The 18907-nt window shown below is 47.9% G+C and overlaps 1 protein-coding gene across 1 annotated transcript; it reads right to left on the bottom strand.

Annotated features, from left to right (window-relative positions):
- Nucleotides 1–5014, bottom strand: LOC145360944 (putative G-protein coupled receptor 139). The gene is made up of 2 exons (XM_080216449.1): nucleotides 4918–5014; nucleotides 1–911 (listed from the first exon to the last, which is right to left on the bottom strand). The coding sequence occupies exons 1-2, from the start codon at nucleotides 5012–5014 to the stop codon at nucleotides 1–3; spliced, it is 1008 nt and encodes a 335-aa protein (XP_080072575.1).
- Between the last annotated feature and the right edge of the window lie 13893 nt (nucleotides 5015–18907).

Here is an 18907-nt window from a genome sequence, read left to right as displayed (position 1 = left end):
CTATTTGTTTCCCCAGCAACATTTCAAGATCAGAGTGATGGGATATTTCAGCACCGACTTTAATTCGTTACGGAATTTATTCTGAGTTGTTGCATAAATGCAGGTGTTTGTGCAAGAACTCAAAAGCTGAAGCATAAAACCGATTTCTTGGAGGACATCCGAAATGCTAATTGATGCATTACGTTGCATCCTGATAATTCGCAAGTATATAGAATTCACCAGAAACATCACCCAGAGCAAGATAAAATTTCCCGAGATGACAAAGAGTAAAATGATGGATTTTCTTCGCTTCTCAATTTCAGGATCACTGGGATTCTTCCCACTGCTGTGGAGCCGGAGTCTCCTCCGGGCCCCGCTCGACACCAGAATGTGTCTAACAGTCAGCGCATTGAGCAGAAGGATCAGAAAGAAAGGAACAAACGGAGTTAAAATATAATGTATTGTTTCTACTGCTCCCCATACCCTTGAAAGAAGAAAGGTGTCTAACACGTTACAAAACCAAGGAATGTTAAACAGTAGATATTCACCGGTCAAAATAAAATACCAGAAAGTATTTTTCAATAAGAACAGCACCGTCACGCTTCCCACAACTATGGTCGCTGTTCTCTCTGTGCAATATTTTGCTTTCAACTTCTGACAACAAATTGCCACAAATCGATCAAAGGTAAAAGCAACTGTGTACCAGACTGAACAGTCAGTTATTGCATAAAGCAGGACGCTGTGTATATTACATAATTTAATGTTCCATACAAAAAGGAAGTGTGTGGCGTGAGCAATGGGAATCTGTGTGAGTATCACATCAACTATAATAACCTGTAGATCTGCCACTGCCATGGAAACCAGGTACCGAGCGACACATTTCGAGAGACCACATCGTCCTTGAGATAGGATCACAATCGTCACTAAGTTCACTGTAAGGGAGTTTGCAAAAGAAAAAGCAGCAGTATTCAATGAGATTTCAGTCTGAAATTAGAATTTTCATTACTACATATACTGAGAGTGTCTTCTTTGTGAGAGTTTCTCCTGTTGGAGACAGGCATTGCAAAAACAGCAATGGACTGTGAAATAAAGAACCAAACAGGATCAAACTATCCAGAATAGATACAGAATCTAAGTTCTTAAAGTAAAAATGCATTTATTAATGTCACAAATACACTTACATTAACACTGCAATGAAGTTACTATGAGAAATCCCCAAGTCGCCACACTTCTGCACCTGTTCGGGGACACTGAGGGGGAATTAGAACATAGAACATTACAGCGCAGAACAGGCCCTTCGGCCCACGATGTTGTGCTGACCAATTAAGAAAAAAGCAATGACCCACTGACCTAAACCAATCCCTTTCCATCCATAAACGTTTCCACGGACCTCTTAAACGCCCCCAAACTAGGCGCATCTACAACTGCAACAGGCAGGGCATTCCATTCCCTCACCACCCTCTGGGTAAAGAACCTACCTCTGACATCCGTCCTATAACTACCACCCCTTAATTTAAAGCTATGTCCCCTCGTGCTAGCTTTCTCCATCCGAGGAAAAAGGCTATCACTGTCCACCCTATCTAAACCTCTAATCATCTTGTATGTTTCAATAAAGTCTCCTCTTAGCCGCCTTCTTTCTTACGAAAACAACCTCAAATCCCTCAGTCTGTCCTCAGAGGACCTTCCCTCCATACCAGGAAACATCCTGGTAAACCTCCTCTGCACCCTTTCCAATGCCTCCACATCCTTCCTACAATGTGGGGACAAGAACTGTACACAATACTCCAAGTGCGGCCGCACCAGAGTTTTGTACAGTTGCAACATGACGCTGCGGTTCCTAAATTCAATCCCCCTACCAATAAACGCCAAGACACCATATGCCTTCCTGACAGCCTTATCGACTTGATTCCCAACTTTCACACATTTCCCTAGATCCCTCTGTTCATCAACACTATTCAGAGTCCTACCGTTAGCCCTATACTCTACACATCTGTTATTCCTGCCAAAGTGAATTACCTCACACTTTTCCGCATTAAACTCCATCTGCCACCTCTCGGCCCAGCTCTGCAACTTGTCCAAGTCTCTCTGTAAACCATGATACCCCTCTTCACTATCTACCACTCCTCCGACTTTGGTGTCATCAGCAAATTTACTAATCCATTCATCTATACCCTCATCCAGATCATTTATAAAAATTACAAACAGCAGTGGCCCCAAAACAGATCCCTGAGGCACACCACTTGTAACCGAACTCCATGACGAATACTTTCCATCAACCACCACCCTCTGTCTCCTATCCGCCAGCCAATTCCTAATCCAATTAACTAAATCACCCTCAATCCCATACATCTGCATTTTCTGCAGAAGCCTTCCATGGTGAACCTTATCAAACGCCTTACTAAAGTCCATATATACCACGTCAACTGCCTTACCCCCATCCACCTGTTTGGTCACTTTTTCAAAAAACTCATTAAGGTTAGTAAGGCACGACCTACCCTTCACAAAACCGTTCTGACTATCTCCAATCAATTCATTACTCTCTAAATAACTATAAATCCTGTCCCTAATAATTTTTTCTAAAACTTTGCCCATAACAGAAGTAAGACTCACCGGTCTATAATTCCCGGGAAGTCTCTGTTCCCCTTCTTAAACAATGGGACAAGATTCGCTATCCTCCAGTCTTCTGGCACTATACCTGTGACCAACGACGACCTGAAGATCAGAGCCAGAGGCTCTGCAATCGCCTCTCTTGCCTCCCAGAGAATCCTAGGGTAAATCCCGTCTGGCCCAGGGGACTTATCTATTTTCAAACCCTCAAGAATATCTTGCACATCCTCCTTATCTACTGCAATACTATCCAGTTTACAACCCTGTAACCCAGTGTTCTCCACAGCTACATTTACGTCTCCCTGCGTGAATACCGAAGAGAAATATTGGTTCAATGCCTCTCCAATCTCTTCCGGTTCCACACATAACTTCCCACTGCTGTCTCTAACTGGCCCGAATCTTGCCCGAACCAATCTTCTCTTCTTAACATATCTATAGAAAGCCTGAGGATTCTCCTTAATCCTATCAGCCAAAGTCTTCTTGTGTCCTCTTTTAGCTCTTCTTAACTCACTCTTTAACTCCCTCCTGGCTAATCTAAAGCTTTCCAGTGCACTACCTGAGCCCTCAAGTCTCATCCTGACATAAGCCTCCTTTTTCCTTTCAACCAGAGAATCAACTTTTTTAGTGCACCACGGTTCCCTTGTTCGACCATTTCCTCCTTGCCTGACAGGGACATACTTATCAAGGACTCACAGTAGCTGCTCCTTGAATAAACTCCACATTTCGGACGTTCCCAGCCCCTGTAGTTTCCTAGTCCAACCTATGCTCCCTAATTCTCTCCTAATAGCCTCATAATTACCCTTCCCCCAGCTATAACTACTGCCCCAAGGTTCATTGAGCACGGCCAATGCACCAAACCAGCACGACTTTCACAATCTGCTGCAAACGTTAAGAAATGTCATTCCTGAGATGGGGGATTGCTGCTCCATCTTGTAGAAAATAACAAGCTATTGTTTGTAAAAGCAGCAATCACCCAAACTTGGAAAGAACTGAAAGCTGTGTAGAATTGGGCTTTCACTGTAATAGATATCAGGCTGCTGTTGCCTGGGAGGGAGATTTGGGGCGTGGATATTCCTGTGATCACTGCTCACCGATTGTTAGAAGAAAGTGCACAAATGTGGAAACAGTACGGGTTCACAGTCCAGTTCAGCGCTGGGGCATCAAACTCTCCTCCTCCCCACACTCCATTGAGACAGAGCTTGTCCAGGGAACAGCTTTGCCGAGGCAGATTGTTCAGGGGAGATTCAAGTTGGCATTATTGGAAGAGGAACATAGAAATCTCAGCATCCTTGCCAACAGAGCCACATCAGGCAACATCCATGGACAACTTATCCAATTACTGTGTGAAAAATGATAGGGTATTTTGCTACACTTTCAGACTAACTCAGAAACGTGGAGGTGAAACGTGCTACTTCTAGATGCGGTGCCCCGTGTGATGATGCACACACAAGCCCAGTCCCATTTCCCAGCATTTCCTGCATTCTGTTGGATGCAATGGTGTTTGCAGTGTTCCTCTAAATGCTTCTTAAGTGTTGTGAAGGGGAGAGGGAGGGGGCCGGGTAAGATGCTGTGTCGGCAAATCCGTGCAAATTCAGTGGTCTCCTTCTGCACGGCAGGGATTTGATGTTCAACTCTTTGTCTGCATATTTATCACAACTCTGTCACATTGCTGCTCTACATCTGAAAATGTGTGCAGAATAAAGACTTGGAAATGCAAATAAAGTCTTGAAAACATAACTGAGCAAATAGCAACATGCAGTTTTACATCAGGCATTGTGTCCATATGATGTGTTAAACTATCAAAGTTTGCTATGTCCTGGTACAGCAAGCATCAGAATTTTATTCCGTGTCCTGACTTGGGAATATACTGCTGTTCCTTCATGGTTTCCGAGTAAAAGTCCGTGGAGTCTGGAATTGCTGGCGTTCCGATATCACAAAATATAGCAGCAGAGCAAAAGCTGCTTCATCTGCACTGTCCCAAGAGCAAGAACGATTGGGCAATAAATGCTGAACACACAGATGCCCACGCCAATTCAGTAAAAGAATGAAACATCTGGTAAAGTGAGGAGGTGATCGTGTAACAAACAGAATTAGGCAGATATGTTCCAGTGTGACACATGGAGACAGATACATAGAACACACTGAACATGGCAAATTGCGATTTAACTCACAAAATCTCTGTCTTCATGTTTCTTCACCATGAACAGCACTAATTCAGCATATGTTACTTACCAGGACCATCAATGGGCTGAGAGAGTGAAAGGAATCCAGAGGTACAGAGGAGAAATGCCACAGTTAAACATGATGCATGGAGTTAACAGCGACACTTACAGGGAACGCCAAGAGCAGCGATGATGGGATAATATATCTTCCGCACTTCCCAGAGTGTGTGTAGCACACGGAAGGTTATTGAGAATTCCCGAAGCATGTTTGGACTTTGGCAGCAGAGAGTGAACCAGTCAGCACTCGAGGTTACTGAGGCATTGTGGAAGGACATTGAAAGAAGCCTCACATTTATGTGGGAGTGGAATCCACAGAGAGGAGTTTCTCTGGGGATTAAAATTACTGACAATGAATAAACAAACACAATATTTTCAATATTTCAATTCTAACCCTCTGAGATTTTCAAAAATGCAGCTAAGCAGACACTGGACGGACAGAAAGGGAAAGCGTTCAACAAATAACAACAACCAAAGAACAAAGAATTTACAGGGCAGGAACAGCCCTTTGGCCCTCCAAGTCTGTACCAACCATGCTGCCTGACTGAACTAAAACCCTCTCCCCTTCCGCAGATCATATCCTCTATTCCCATTCTATTCATGGATTTCTCAAGATGCCCCTTAAAACTCACTGTTGTATCTGCTTCCATTCCTTCCCCCAGCAATGGGTTCCAGGCATCCACCACCATCTGTGTCAAAAATCTGCCTCGTATATCTCCTTTAAACCTTGCCCCTGGCACCTTAAACCTCTGCTTCCTCGTAAGTGACTCTTGCACCCAGGGAAAAAGCTTCTTACTGTCCACCTTGTCCATGCCTCACAATCTTGTTGTTCATCCATCAGGACCTCGACACCATGAGTCATTTTGAGGCTGGTTGCGGTGTGTCCGAAGATGACTGATCAGGGCCAATTCGGGTACGGAATGTCCTGGCACATATTGGGCAGATTTGTGTGGGCACTGTAGTTGTTGCGCTGGTGGCTCTGGATTTGTGCAACTGGTGTTTAAGTTGTGCTTCAGCACTGCACCTTGCTTCATAAGCTTGACAGCCTTTGTGGGTGAGGCAGCAGCAGGTAGGGCGGTTTTGTGCCAGTCTTTCCCAGGTGGTCGTGTTTATGTCAAGCGACTTCAAGGAGGACTTTAGTGTGTTTTTGTAATGTTTCCTCTGCCCTCCATGCGAGCGTCTTCCAGCAGAGAGTTCCCCAAAAAGGAGCTGCTTGGATATGCGCTCGTCCAGCAAATGGATGATGTTAGCGCGAGTGGGCGGACACGATCACTCCGGACTCAGGGTCAGGTTCAACAGCGGGACAGCTTTATTTTAATGTCGACGGAGGTGCAGTCAGGACAGACAGACCGAACTGTCCCGAAAGCACTCTAAAGACCCGCCTCAATGGGTTACAGTTATACCTGAACTTCAATACATTGTACAATTCAAATACTAATGTTTTGTTTCCAGTATTCGACTCTGACCATCCTGTTTCGATGTCTTCAAGTATTGTAACGATGTTTTTAAGTGTGTGTTAATCATTTCTGTCTGATGGGTTTATTAATGGTCTAGAATCTCCAGGGTTTGAACAATGGGTGTTTGACTGATCTCAGGAAGTTTGTGGGGCCAGGGATGCTTCCTTAGTTATGCTAATCCTTAGGTTTCTCCATAGAGGGTTGCTTGATTAGAGCAGAGGTGCTGATTTGGTTTGATGGGGGTGTACTTTTTAATTTCCATCCTGTAGGTGCCATCCTGTCCGGTTCCCTTTGTGTGCGAGCCCTCATTTGCATTCTAAAAGCATGTCCTTGCCTGCGAGTCTGTGTCTGTTCCCTTGTGACCTTTAGTGGGGAGGCTCTGAGTGCAACTTTACTCTGCTTCCATATTGTGTACCCAATTTCAGAAAATTTATTGCCCGATAACAATGACATGACCTGCCCACCGAGTCTGTGCTCTCATCAGCCGTGTGGGGACTGATGGTCGACTTGCTCCAGAGAGAACTTCAGTGTCTGGTACTTTGTCTTGCCATCTAATGTGTAATATTCTGCGAAGACAAGTCATGTGGAAATGATTGAGCTGTCTTGCATGCCTTTGATAGACAGTCCACATTTCACAGGCATACAGGAGGGTAGTGAGTACCGCGGTGCTGTAGACCTTCAGTTTTGTTTGTGAGCTGATTCCTCGATGTTCCCATACAGTGGAGCGCAGTCTACCGAAAGCAGAATTTGCCTTTGCTATTCTGCAGTTAACTTCTGTATCAATAGTCACTGCTTGGGAGAGGGTGCTGCTAAGATCAGTGAACTGGTCCACTGCCTGTAGTTTCTGTCCTTTGATTGTGATTATGGGTTCTGTGGACGGTACATGAGGAGCAGGCTGGTGCATGACTTCAGTCTTTTTAATGTTGATGGTGAGTCCAAAGTTGTCACAAGCTGTGGAAAATTTGTCCATACTGACTTGTATCTCTGGCTCTGAGCCAGTAAACAGGGCGCAGTCATCGGCAAAGAGGAAGTGTCTCAGAACAGTCTCCTTCACTTTGCTAATGGCTTGAAGTCTCCTCAGGTTGAAGGGTTTCCCATCCACTCTGTACTTGAGGCTGATTCCAGCCACACTGTCCTGGAATACATCATTCAGCATGGCAGTAAACATCATGCTGAACAGTCTGGGTGTTTGACACCATTGGTGACTGGGAAAGCCTTCAAAGTTTCTCTGCCGTCCAGTGCTCTGGCCATCGTACCATCATGGAACTGGCATTCCATCTGAATGAATCTGGGGGTGCAGCCGAACATTGACATGATCCTCCACAGGCCTTGTCGGCTGACAGTGTCGACGTCTATCAGGTCACCCCTTAACCTCCGTCATTCCTGTGGGAACAAACAAACTTTCTTCAACTTCCATATTCTCATAACTGATGCCCTCCATACCAGACAACATCCTGGTAAATCTTTTCTACACCCTCTCCAAAGCTTCCACATCCTTCTGGTAGTGTGGTGACCAGGATTGAACTCTATATTCCAAATGTGGCCTCACTAAGCTTCTATAAAGCTGCAACATGACTTGCCAATTTTTAAACTCAGTGCCCCGGCCGATGAAGGCAAGCATGCCGTATGCCTTCTTGACTACCTTCTCCACCTGCATTGCCTCTTTCAGTGACCTGTGTACCTGTACACCCAGATCCCTTTCCCTATCAATACTCTGCCATTTACTGTATATTTCCTATTTGTATTAGACCTTCCAAAATGCATTCCCTCACGTTTGTCCAGATTAAACTCCATCTGCCACACCTCCACCCAAGTCTCCAACTGACCGATATCCTGCTGTATCCTCTGATGGTCCTCATCGCGATCCGCAAATCCACCAACCTTTGTGCTGTCTGCAAACTTACCAAACAAACCAGTTACATTTTCCTGCAAATTATTCACATATATAAATAATTATAAAATTATAATGTAATAATTATTATATCATTAATAATTAAAATTATCATTATTATAAAGTAAATAATTACAAATGATAAATAAATAAGAGCCAGAAGGGGACATGAGAAGGCCTTGGTGGGTAAGATTAAGGAGAATCCCAAGGCCTTCTACAAATATGTGAAGAGTAAAAGGATGAGAAGAGAAGGGATTGGACCGATAAAAGGTGAAGGGGGAAAAGTCTGTGTGGAACCGGAAGAAATGACAGAGGTGCTTAATGAGTACTTTGCCTCGGTATTCACGGTGGAAAGTGATCTGGGAGGTTGTACTACAGGTTTGTGGCAGACTGAAAAGATTGAGTGTGTGGATTTTAAGAGAGAGGATGTGTTGGAACTTCTAAATTCTATAAAGATACATAAGTCGCCGGGACCGGATGGGATGTACCCCAGGTTACTGTGGGAGGTGAGGGAGGGACCATCTCGAGGGCAACATGACAGCTCAGAGACTATCTCTATTGCTGTGCGGACACATGGATTTGGGCCTGTGTCTGTGGGAGTTTGCACGTTCTCCCCGTGGTTGCGTGGGTTTCCTCCGGGTGCTCCGGTTTCCTCCCACATCCCCCAAAGATGTGCTTTTAGGCTGATTGATTGGGTACTAAAATTGTCCCTAAATTGGACCTCCCTGATCCTCGCACGTTAGGCGTAGACTAAAATCATGAATAGGTCACTGAGATAGTAGGACGGCGGCGCGGGCTCGTTGGGCCGAAGGGCCTGTTTCCCGTGCTGTGTTGTTCTTTGTTGTTCTTTGTTCTTTGTTCTTGTTCTCAGTGATTGCAGAGCCCCTGGCAATGATCTTTGCGTTGTCAATGGAGACGGGAGAGGTTCCGGAGGATTGGAGGATTGTGGATGTGGTTCCTATTTTCAAGAAAGGGAACAGGGATAGCCCGGGAAATTACCGAGCGGTGAGTCTGACCTCAGTGGTTGGTAAGTTGATGGAGAGGATTCTGAGGGACAAGATTTATGAGCATTTGGAGAAGTTTAGAATGATCAGAAATAGTCAGCACGGTTTTGTCAAGGGCAGGTCGTGCCTTACGAGCCTAGTTGAGTTCTTTGAAAATGTGACTGAACACATTGACGAAGGAAGAGCGGTGGATGTGGTTTACATGGACTTCAGCAAGGCCTTTGAGAATGTCCCCCATGCAAGACTTCTTGAGAAGGTGAGAGGCCATGGGATCCAAGGGACTTTGGCCTTGTGGATCCAGAACGGCTTGCCTGCAGAAGGCAGAGAGTGATTGTGGATGGGTCTTTTTCTGCATGGAGGTCGGTCACCAGTGGAGTGCCCCAGGGATCTGTTCTAGGACCCTTGCTGTTTGTCATTTTCATAAATGACCTGGATGAGGAAGTGGAGGGATGGGTTAGAAAGTTCGCCGACGATACGAAGGTTGGTGGTGTTGTGGATGGTCTGGAGGGATGTCAGAAGTTGCAGTGGGACATAGATAGGATGCAAGACTGGGCGGAGAAGTGGCAGATGGACTTCAACATGGATAAATGTGTCGTGGTCCATTTTGGCAGGTCCAATGGGATGAAGGAATACAATATCAAGGGTAGGAGTCTTAGCAGTGTTGAGGAGCACAAGGCCTCACAGGTGGAGGATGTGGACGAGAAGGCGTATGGTGTACTGGCCTTCATTAATCAAGCGATTGAGTCTAGGAGTTGGGAGGTAATGCTGCAACTTTATAAGACCCTTGTCAGACCCCACTTGGAGTACTGTGCGCAGTTCTGGTCGCCTCACTACAGGAAGGATGTGGAAGCTATTGAGAAGGTGCAGAGGAGATTTACAAGGATGTTGCCTGGATTGGGAGGCATGCCTTATGAAGATAGGTTGAGGGAGCTGGGACTCTTCTCCCTGGAGAGACGAAGGTTGAGAGGCGACCTGATAGAGGTTTATAAGATGTTGAGAGGAATAGATAGGGTGGATTCTCGGAGGCTATTTCCCAGGGCTGAAATGGTGGCTACGAGAGGACACAGGTTTAAGGTGCTGGGAAGTAAGTACAGGGGAGATGTTCAGGGTAAGTTTTTCACTCAGAGGGTGGTGAGTGAATGGAATCGGCTGCCGTCGGTGGTGGTGGAGACAAACTCGCTGGGGACTTTTAAAAGACTTCTGGATGAGTATATGGGATCGAATGGGATTGGGGTTATCGATAGGTCTATGGCTCAGTAGGTTTCGATGTGATCGGCGCAACTTGTGGGCCGAAGGGCCTGTTTGTGCTGTAGTGTTCTCTGTTCTATGTTCCCAAAGCCTCCACATCCTTCTGTTAGTCTGGCAACCAGAATTCAACACTATATTCCAAGTTCACCCTAACTAAGGTTCTATAAAGCTGCAACATGACTTGCCAATTTTTAAACTCAGTGCCCCAGCCGATGAAGGCAAGCATGCCGTATGCCTTCTTGACTACCTTCTCCACCTGCATTGCCACTTTCAGTGACTTGTCTACCTAGACACCCAGATCCCTTTGTCTATCAATACTCTGAAGGGTTCTGCCATTTACTGTAGATTTCTTACCTGTTTTAGACCTTCCAAAATGCATTACCTCACATTCAGCCCATCAAGCTTGCACTGACAATCCCACTCAGGCCTGAACCACAAAACCTTGCATATTTACCCTGTTAGGGTCAGGGGCTAAGAGGCAATTCAGTGTGGCCAGCCGACCCAAACCGCACACCTTTGGCCTGTAGGAGAATGTGCAAACTCCACACAGACTGTCAACTGAGACTGAGTCTTTCAAGGGAAAACTGCAATGGGTGCAGGAAAGGCATGTGCCGGTTAGGAGGAAGGATGGGAAAGGTAGGATTAGAGAGCCGTGGATTACTAGAGATATAGAAGACCTGGTTCGGAAGAAACGAGAGGCATATGTCAGGTCTAAGCAGCTGGGAATGGAGACAGCGTTGGAGGAGTACAGAGTGAGTAGGAGGGATCTCAAAAGGGGAGTTAGGAGGGCAAAAAGGGGGCTTTGGCAGGTAGGATTAAGGAAAATCCAAAGGCGTTTTACTCCTATGTTAGGAGAAAAGGGTGGCTAGGGGTAAAATCGGTCCTCTCAGGGACAGATGAGGGGAACTGTGCTTAGAGGCAGAGGGAATGGGGGAGATCCTGAATGAATACTTTGCGTCGGTATTCACGAAGGAGAGGGGCTTGATGTCTGATACGGTCTTCGAGGGAGCGGTAGACCAATTGAAGGATCTATCAATTACGAGCGAAGAAGTGTTAGGGCTTTTAGGTAGCATTAAAACTGATAAATCTCCAGGGCCCGATCGCATTTATCCTAGGCTGCTTTGGGAGGTGAGTGATGAGATTGCTGGGCCTCTGACACAAATCTTTGTCCCTTCTTTGGACACAGGTGAGGTCCCAGAGGACTGGAGGATAGCGAACATGGTACCGTTGTTTAAAAAGGGTAGGAGGGATAGCCCGGGTAACTATAGGCTGGTGAGTTTAACGTCAGAGGTAGGTAAGTTGATGGAGAGGATTCTTAGGGATAGGATGTATGAGCACTTAGAGCGTTGCGATCTGATTAAGGATACGCAGCAGGGCTTTGTAAAGGGGAAGTCTTGCCTTACGAATCTGGTAGAATTCTTTGAGGAGGTGACAAAAACGGTCGATGAAGGATGAGCCGTTGATGTCGTCTATATGGATTTCAGTAAGGCGTTTGACAAAGTCCCTCATGGTAAGTTGGTAGAAAAGATTAAGGCTCATGGGATACGTGGCCAGGTATCGAGATGGGTTGAGAACTGGCTTGCTAAGAGGAGTCAGAGAGTAGTAGTGGAGGGGTCCTTTTCTAGCTGGAGGTCTGTCACTAGTGGTGTGCCGCAGGGCTCAGAACTGGGACCTCTTCTCTTTGTAGTGTATATAAATGATTTGGAAGAGGGAGTAGGTGGTGTGATCAGCAAATTTGCACACGGCACCAAGATGGCTGGATTGGCGGGCAGTGAGGAGCAGTGTCTGGCAATACAACGGGATATTGATAGGCTGGTTGATTGGGCAGATACATGGCAAATGGAGTTTAATCCAGATAAATGAGAGGCGATGCATTTTGGCTGGAATAATGTAGGGGGGAGTTATATGATAAAGGGGAAGCCCATAAGGAATATAGAAACGCAGCGAGACCTGGGGTGCAAGTGCACAAGTCTTTGAAGGTGGCAGTACAAGTGGAGAAGGTTGTGAAGAAAGCCTATGGTATGTTAGCCTTTATAGGAAGGGGTATAGAATATAAGAGCTGGAGTCTAATGTTGCAGTTGTACAGAACGTTGGTTAGGCCGCATTTGGAGTACTGCGTCCAGTTCTGGTCGCCTTACTACCGGAAGGACGTGGAGACTCTGGAGAGAGGGCAGAGGAGGTTTACCAGGATGTTGCCTGGTATGGAAGGACTGGGTTATGAGGAAAGATTGAGCAAATTGGGGCTGTTTTCCCTTGAAAGACGGCGACTGAGGGGGGATCTAATAGAGGTATATAAGATTATGAAGGGTATAGATAGAGTAAACAGAGGTAAGCTATTTCCTATGTTACAGACACACAGTACGAGGGGCCACGGGCTTCAGGTGAGGGGGGAGAGGTATAACACAGATATTAGAGGGAGGTTTTTCACACAGACGGTAGTGGGGGTACGGAATGCTCTGCCAAGCAAGGTGGTGGAGGCAGGCACGCTGGAGTTGTTTAAGAGTAACTTAGACAGGCACATGAGTGGGTTGGAGATGGGAGGATAGAGGAGATTGTTTTAAATAAAGTTCATAAACAGTGGGATGACCCTGGTAATGGAAAAGGATATGGGATGTTAATAATGTTTTTTCTCTTTTCATTCACAGGTTTTAAGTCGGTCCGCCTTGTTGTCCAACGAGGGGCATACACGCGATGGGTCGTACTGGGGCTGCTCTTGGTTGTTCGAGATTGGCCTCGTGCTTCATGTTGTTAGTGTGTGCCTAAACTGGACCAGATACTGGGCAACACACTAGTTGTGGACTTGCCTTCCAACAGCCTATCCCAGTCTGTATCCCTAAGCTCCTGCCTAATCCGGCTGTATCTAGCCTTCCCCCAGTTTAGCACCCTCCCCTTAGGACAGCACTGTTATTTTTCCATTAGTATCCTAAAGTAGACAGACTTGTGGTCACTGTTAGCCACATGTTCACCTACTGCAACCTCAACCACCTTACCTGGCTCATTTCCTGGAACTAAATCCAGTATCGCCCCCTCTCTAGTCGGGCTATCTACATACTGTTGCAAGGATCCTTCCAATACACATCTTACGAATTCCTCCCCGTCCAAACGCCCAGCTCTAGGCACCTTCCAATCCACCCCAGGGAGATAAAAATCTCCCACTACAACAACCCTGTTCTTCCTACACTTATCCAATTGTTCGCAGCAAACTACCCAGCCTTCAGGAGAACAGTGACCACAATACCACACAACCCTGCCACAGCAACCTCTGCAAGGCATGCCGGATCATCGACATGGATACCATCATCTCACATGAGAATACCATCCACCAGGTACATGGTAAATACTCTTGCAACTCGGCCAACATTGTCTACCTGATACGCTTCAGGAAAGGATGTCCCGAAGCATGGTACACTGGGGAGACCATGCAGACGCTATGATAACAGATGAATGAATATCGCTCGACAATCACTAGGCAAGACTGTTCCCTTCCTGTTGGTGAACACTTCAGTGGTCACGGGCATTCAGCCTCTGACCTTTGGGGAAACATTCTCCAAGGCAGCCTTCACAACACACGACAGCGCAGAGTCGCTGAGCAGAGACTGATAGCCAAATTCCGCACACGAGGATGGTCTCAACCGGGATCTTGGGTTCATGTCACATATCTGTAACCCCCAACACTTGCCTAGGTTTGCAAAACATAGAATAGAACATCGAACATAGAACATTCCAGCACAGTACAGGCCCTTCAGCCCTCGATGTTGCACCGACCAGTGGAACCAATCTAATGACCCTCTAACCTAAACTATTCCAATCTTATCCATATGCCTATCCACTGACCATTTGAACGCCCTTAAAGTTGGCGAATCCACAACTGCTGCAGGCAGGGCATTCCACACCTTTACTACCCTCTGAGTAAAGAACCTCCCTCTGACATTCGTCCTATAATTACCACCCATTAATTCAAAGCTATGTCCCCTCGTGTTAGCCATCACCATCCGAGGAAAAAGACTCTCACTGTCCACCTTATCCAATCCTCTGATCATCTTGTATGTCTCAATCAGGTCACCTCGTAAACTTCTTCTCTCCTGGGTCAACCCAAGAGGACTTGGGGGCTCAGATAAGAGCAACTCAGGGTCAAGGATTGGGGTCCCAGCATCACCATTTCGGGCAGAGGGGTTGGCAGGGGTCACCTACAGGGGTCACCGTGTCAGGGCAATCCTGGCAATAAAGGGGTTGTGAAGGCTTCCCCTGTCCGCCTCCTCCCTGGGATTCTGTCCATATCAGAGCTGAGGACGTGGCCAGTCTTCTGAGGGGTTGACCAGATGGTGGAGTGAACTTCAAGAGGCTGAGCACTGCGGGGAGCGGGGGTGGGGGGGGTAGAGTTAGCTGGATGGGGTCCCATTGAGAGGCCAGGCGGTCAGGGCAGAGTGGGAGATTCAGGAATGGGCTGTGTCTCCCCTCCCGTGACCTTGTTCTCAGGGACAGGGTGACTGCAGTGTGATTGGAACCCACGCTCAGGCACTGGTGTGAGGTCAAAGGGCAGGTGCTGCCCAGGAAACCAAAACCTCCTGTCGGGGAGGCCTGCGCGTAACGTGTGGAACGCAGTGGGTCATGGGTCAGCTCTGCACCTCCTGTGACCCGGGAGAAACAGGGTGCCCCCTGGGGGAGCGCCGGACACGCTCATCGCTGGCCTCGCCATTCACCCCGTCCCCCACAAGAGGCCGACACTGGGCTGATCAGCCACCCCGGCCTCCCCCTTCGCCCATGGGTATCCCAGAGTGCGCCATGCAGGCAAACACACAGACACTTACTGGAGGGCAGGAACTGTTAACCCTTCACAAGCCGATACCCCAGGCTGACATTCCCAGGAAGGCTGCCCTCCCCCAGTGAAAAGGGTGATGGTGGTGTCTACAATCACAGGCCCCAGTCAAGCTCAGGATGGGGGGCATCAGGGAGGTTCCCCCGTCAGGATACAAACACTGGTCACATGCAGCCTCTCGACTGCCGGCCCACCAGCACCGTGCCAGGTTTCTTTGGCGGGTGGGGTGGGGGGGTTTGGGGGCTGGGGGAATGCGGGTATTTGATGTCACTGACACTCTGGTGGATCCACTCACTGCATCCTGCTGGAGTTGACAGTGATTAATGTGGAGATTGTAGAATTCCGACAGTCCAGAAGGAGGCCATTTGGCCCATCGAGCCTGTCCTGACTATCCCACACAGGCCCTATTCCCGCAACCCCGTGTATTTACCCTGCTAATCCCCTGACATTAGGGGCAATTTAGCACGGCCAATCCATCTAACCCGCACACCTTCAGACTGTGGGAGGAAACTGGAGCACCCGGAGGAAACCCACGCAGACACTGGGAGAACATGCAGACTCCACACAAACAGTGAGCCAAGCCGGGAATCAAACCAGGGTCCCTGGCGCTGTGCCAAACAGTGTGCCACCGTGCTGCTTACATCAGGAAGTTAGACTAGACTGTGTGAAGATAATATGTTTCACTGCGGGTGTGATTCCACTGAAATACTGGGGAGCTTTTATCAAAACAAACTTTATTTAACAACACAATTTAATTAGAACAAGAAGATTTCGCTCCATTTTTTACCCTTCTACTAAGGGTGGAACCCTTAGGAGTATTGACAGGCAGAGAGATCTGGGTGGACATGTCCACTGATCACTGAAAGTAGCAACGCAGGTGGGTAAGATGTTAAAAGAGCAGACGGCATGTCTGCCTTCATCGCTCAGGGCATTGAGAACCTGAGCCAGGCCTCGTTTAGGAAACTGTGTCTAATTCTTTTCGCCGCACTCCCGGAAGGATGTGGGTGCTCTGGAGAGGGGACAGAAGAGGTTTCCCAGGATGTTGCCTGGTCTGGAGGGTATTAGCTATGAGGAGAGGTTAGAGAAACTCGATCTGTTCTCATTGGAGCGACAGAGGTTGTGGGGCGACCTGATGGAGGTCTCCAAGACTGGGTGGTGTGGACAGAGTGAATAGTCAGATGCTGTTCCCGAGGGTAGAAAAGCTAAGTTCTAGGGGACATCGGTTTAAGGTGTGTGGGGAAAAGTTTTGAGGAGATGTTACACAGAGGGTGGTGAATGTCTGGATCGGGCTGCCTGGGGAGGGGGTGGGAGCAGGAACGATAGCGGCATTTAAGGGGCAATTAGATGGAGACAAGAACAGGATGGGAACAGAAGGATACAGACTCTGTAAGTGCGTACGGTTTTAGTTTAGGCAGGCATCATGATCCGCACAGGCTTGGAAGGCCGAAGGGCGTGTTCCTGTGCTGTACTTTATCCTTTGTTCTTTTATCAATTGAAATACTTAAACATGATGAGATACAATTCTTTAACTGCGAGCGATTTCTATTAGTTCCAATTTAAGCAATATTCCTCTCATAGACTGAAACTCTCTTCAAAATCAGTTGGAGAAACAGACAGGTTTAGGTGAATTACTGATTCTCCAGCCTCTTCATCCCTCTGGGCAGAGATACAGAGAGACACATGTCTTCAGACCCTCAGACAGCAGCCTCCAGAGGAAGACCTCTCTTCACACAGCAGAACTCCAGAGAGAGAGAGAGAGAGAGAAGCACTATCACCCCCACCCCACCCCCACCACCAGCCCCCGGAGGGTCTCCCACATCCTTGCAGTCTGCTGTGCTCTCAACAACTTGTGCCGCAGAGGGGAGACCAGCTGGGCCTGGAGGAGACGGAAGAGCTTCACATCTCCTTGGCTGAGGAATATGTTGAGGAGGGCTGTGAGGGTGACCGCGCAGAGGAGGAGGTGGATGTAGCCTAGGAAATGGACAGGACCCGACTGGGCCAAAGCGCTAGGAATGGTCTCATTGTGTCTCGCTTCAGGACAAGGAGCGACTCGCTCTCTCACCATGGACACCAACATCTCACCAGTGAGGTGGTGCCAGTAATGTGCTCCCAGGCTGTTGCCTGGGGTCACGGACAGGACACTGAAGCTATTGGTCAGAACCTGTGGGTGATGAGTTGCATTGAGGACAGAGCGATGCTCCTCTCACCCTCAGCAATGTGTCTCACTCCGGCCTGACAGAGAGCCTCACATGTCCTACCATCGAATGGGCTTATTATAGGATTCAGAAATGTGGATACACAGTGTTTACTCCAGGCCCCACCCACATCAGGGAGCCGGGTGTTCATTATCCATCTCACAGCCGAGGTGGGCAGCAACTCGACAGCCTCTGGCCTTGAGCTCACTGGAGGACAGTATTAGATATAAGAGGGGTTTGCTTTGATGGAGGGAGGGGTGGGTGGGGATCCTGTGGAGAGGGGTGGGTGGTGGGTGGAGTGGGGGGTGGTGTTCGCTCTTCCATGCCAGCAGCAGCGCCTCCTTGCTGCATTGCTGGTGTGGGCACTGCCACCCTCACACTCCACTGAGATGAGGCACTGGGTCAGCAGAAACAGACAAGGTGGAGGCTCGGTGGGTGAATATTCGATCCAATGGTGACCGATCCACACTGGTGCCGATATTCACCCATTAAGTGCCGACACTTTCTGAATCTTCCACATCCTTCCACTCCATCGAGATCCCTCCCCAGGATCCACCTCCAGCCCAGGTGGAGGGGACTTCCATGCCCTGTTGTGTGAGTTGACCTTGGAGGGTGTCCTGTGGGATGGGGAGGGGAGGGGGGAGGGGAGTGGGGGTTGGGGGTGGTGGGGGTGGGGGGAATGTCCTTGAGGGTGCTTGTGGGTCCGAACCTGCTCTCGGGCAGCACGGATGTTTGACTGCTGCCCTCCCTGGAGGTGTGTGAGTGGCAGGGAGGGGTGGGGTGGGGGGTGTCAGAGAGTTGGATGCCCCTCGTGTCCCCGGCAGGCAGTGGCGGATTAACCATTAGGCTGAGCAGGCTTAAGCCTCGGGGCCCGGAGGGAGGGGGTGGGGGGGGGGGGGCGCGGGAGGGGGAAGCAAAAAAAATTGGTTTCCCCCTTTTAAGGGTGAATAAATTTTCATAACTATAGCCCGTGGGTGAATTAATATAACAAATAGCTATAAATAGAGAAGCTTCACCCCCAGACTTGTACTACATGCAAATAAATACAAAATAAATGCAACAAAGAGTTTATTGTCACGCTATAACATGTTATACATACTTACGGTGCACATTGAATCAAACACGCTTCGATCTGTTGATTTACACGCTGTCATCAACACTTTAATAAACCAAAACATGGAAGATTTTTAAAGTACAAGTGAAAAGAAAATGAGAAATAAATGAATAAAAGGGCTGGAATTGATTGATATAACTTTATGAGATTAAACATGTGGTACATTATATATAGTACAACGATATAAGTTATCTAACGTCACTTTATTCTATTCAATGAAGGGTGGGTCAGGGGGCAGGGGGGAAAGGTCAGGGGGCCTTACTAAAGCTCAGCCGAGGGCTCTGGGTGGGAGTTAATCCAGCAGGAGGGCCCCGGGCTGGACTCCTGCTGATCCTCTTCCCTTCAGGCTCTCAGGGGAGGGAGGGGCAGCTGGAGTC

The sequence above is a fragment of the Carcharhinus amblyrhynchos genome, chromosome 33 (assembly GCF_965287045.1).
Source record: "Carcharhinus amblyrhynchos chromosome 33, sCarAmb.v2.hapA, whole genome shotgun sequence".
NCBI classification, from domain to species: Eukaryota; Metazoa; Chordata; class Chondrichthyes; order Carcharhiniformes; family Carcharhinidae; genus Carcharhinus; species Carcharhinus amblyrhynchos.
Note: the sequence above shows the minus strand (reverse complement) of the source record. Positions and strands in the feature narration are given on the sequence as shown.

Excerpts from the sequence above, each read along its gene's own strand:
- LOC145360944 (XM_080216449.1), bottom strand. The coding sequence starts at position 5,014 with ATGCTTCGGGAATTCTCAATAACCTTCCGTGTGCTACACACACTCTGG. Across the intron at positions 912-4,917 it reads CGCTGCTCTTGGCGTTCCCT|TGAACTTAGTGACGATTGTG; the intron begins GTAAGTGTCGCT and ends ACTCCCTTACAG.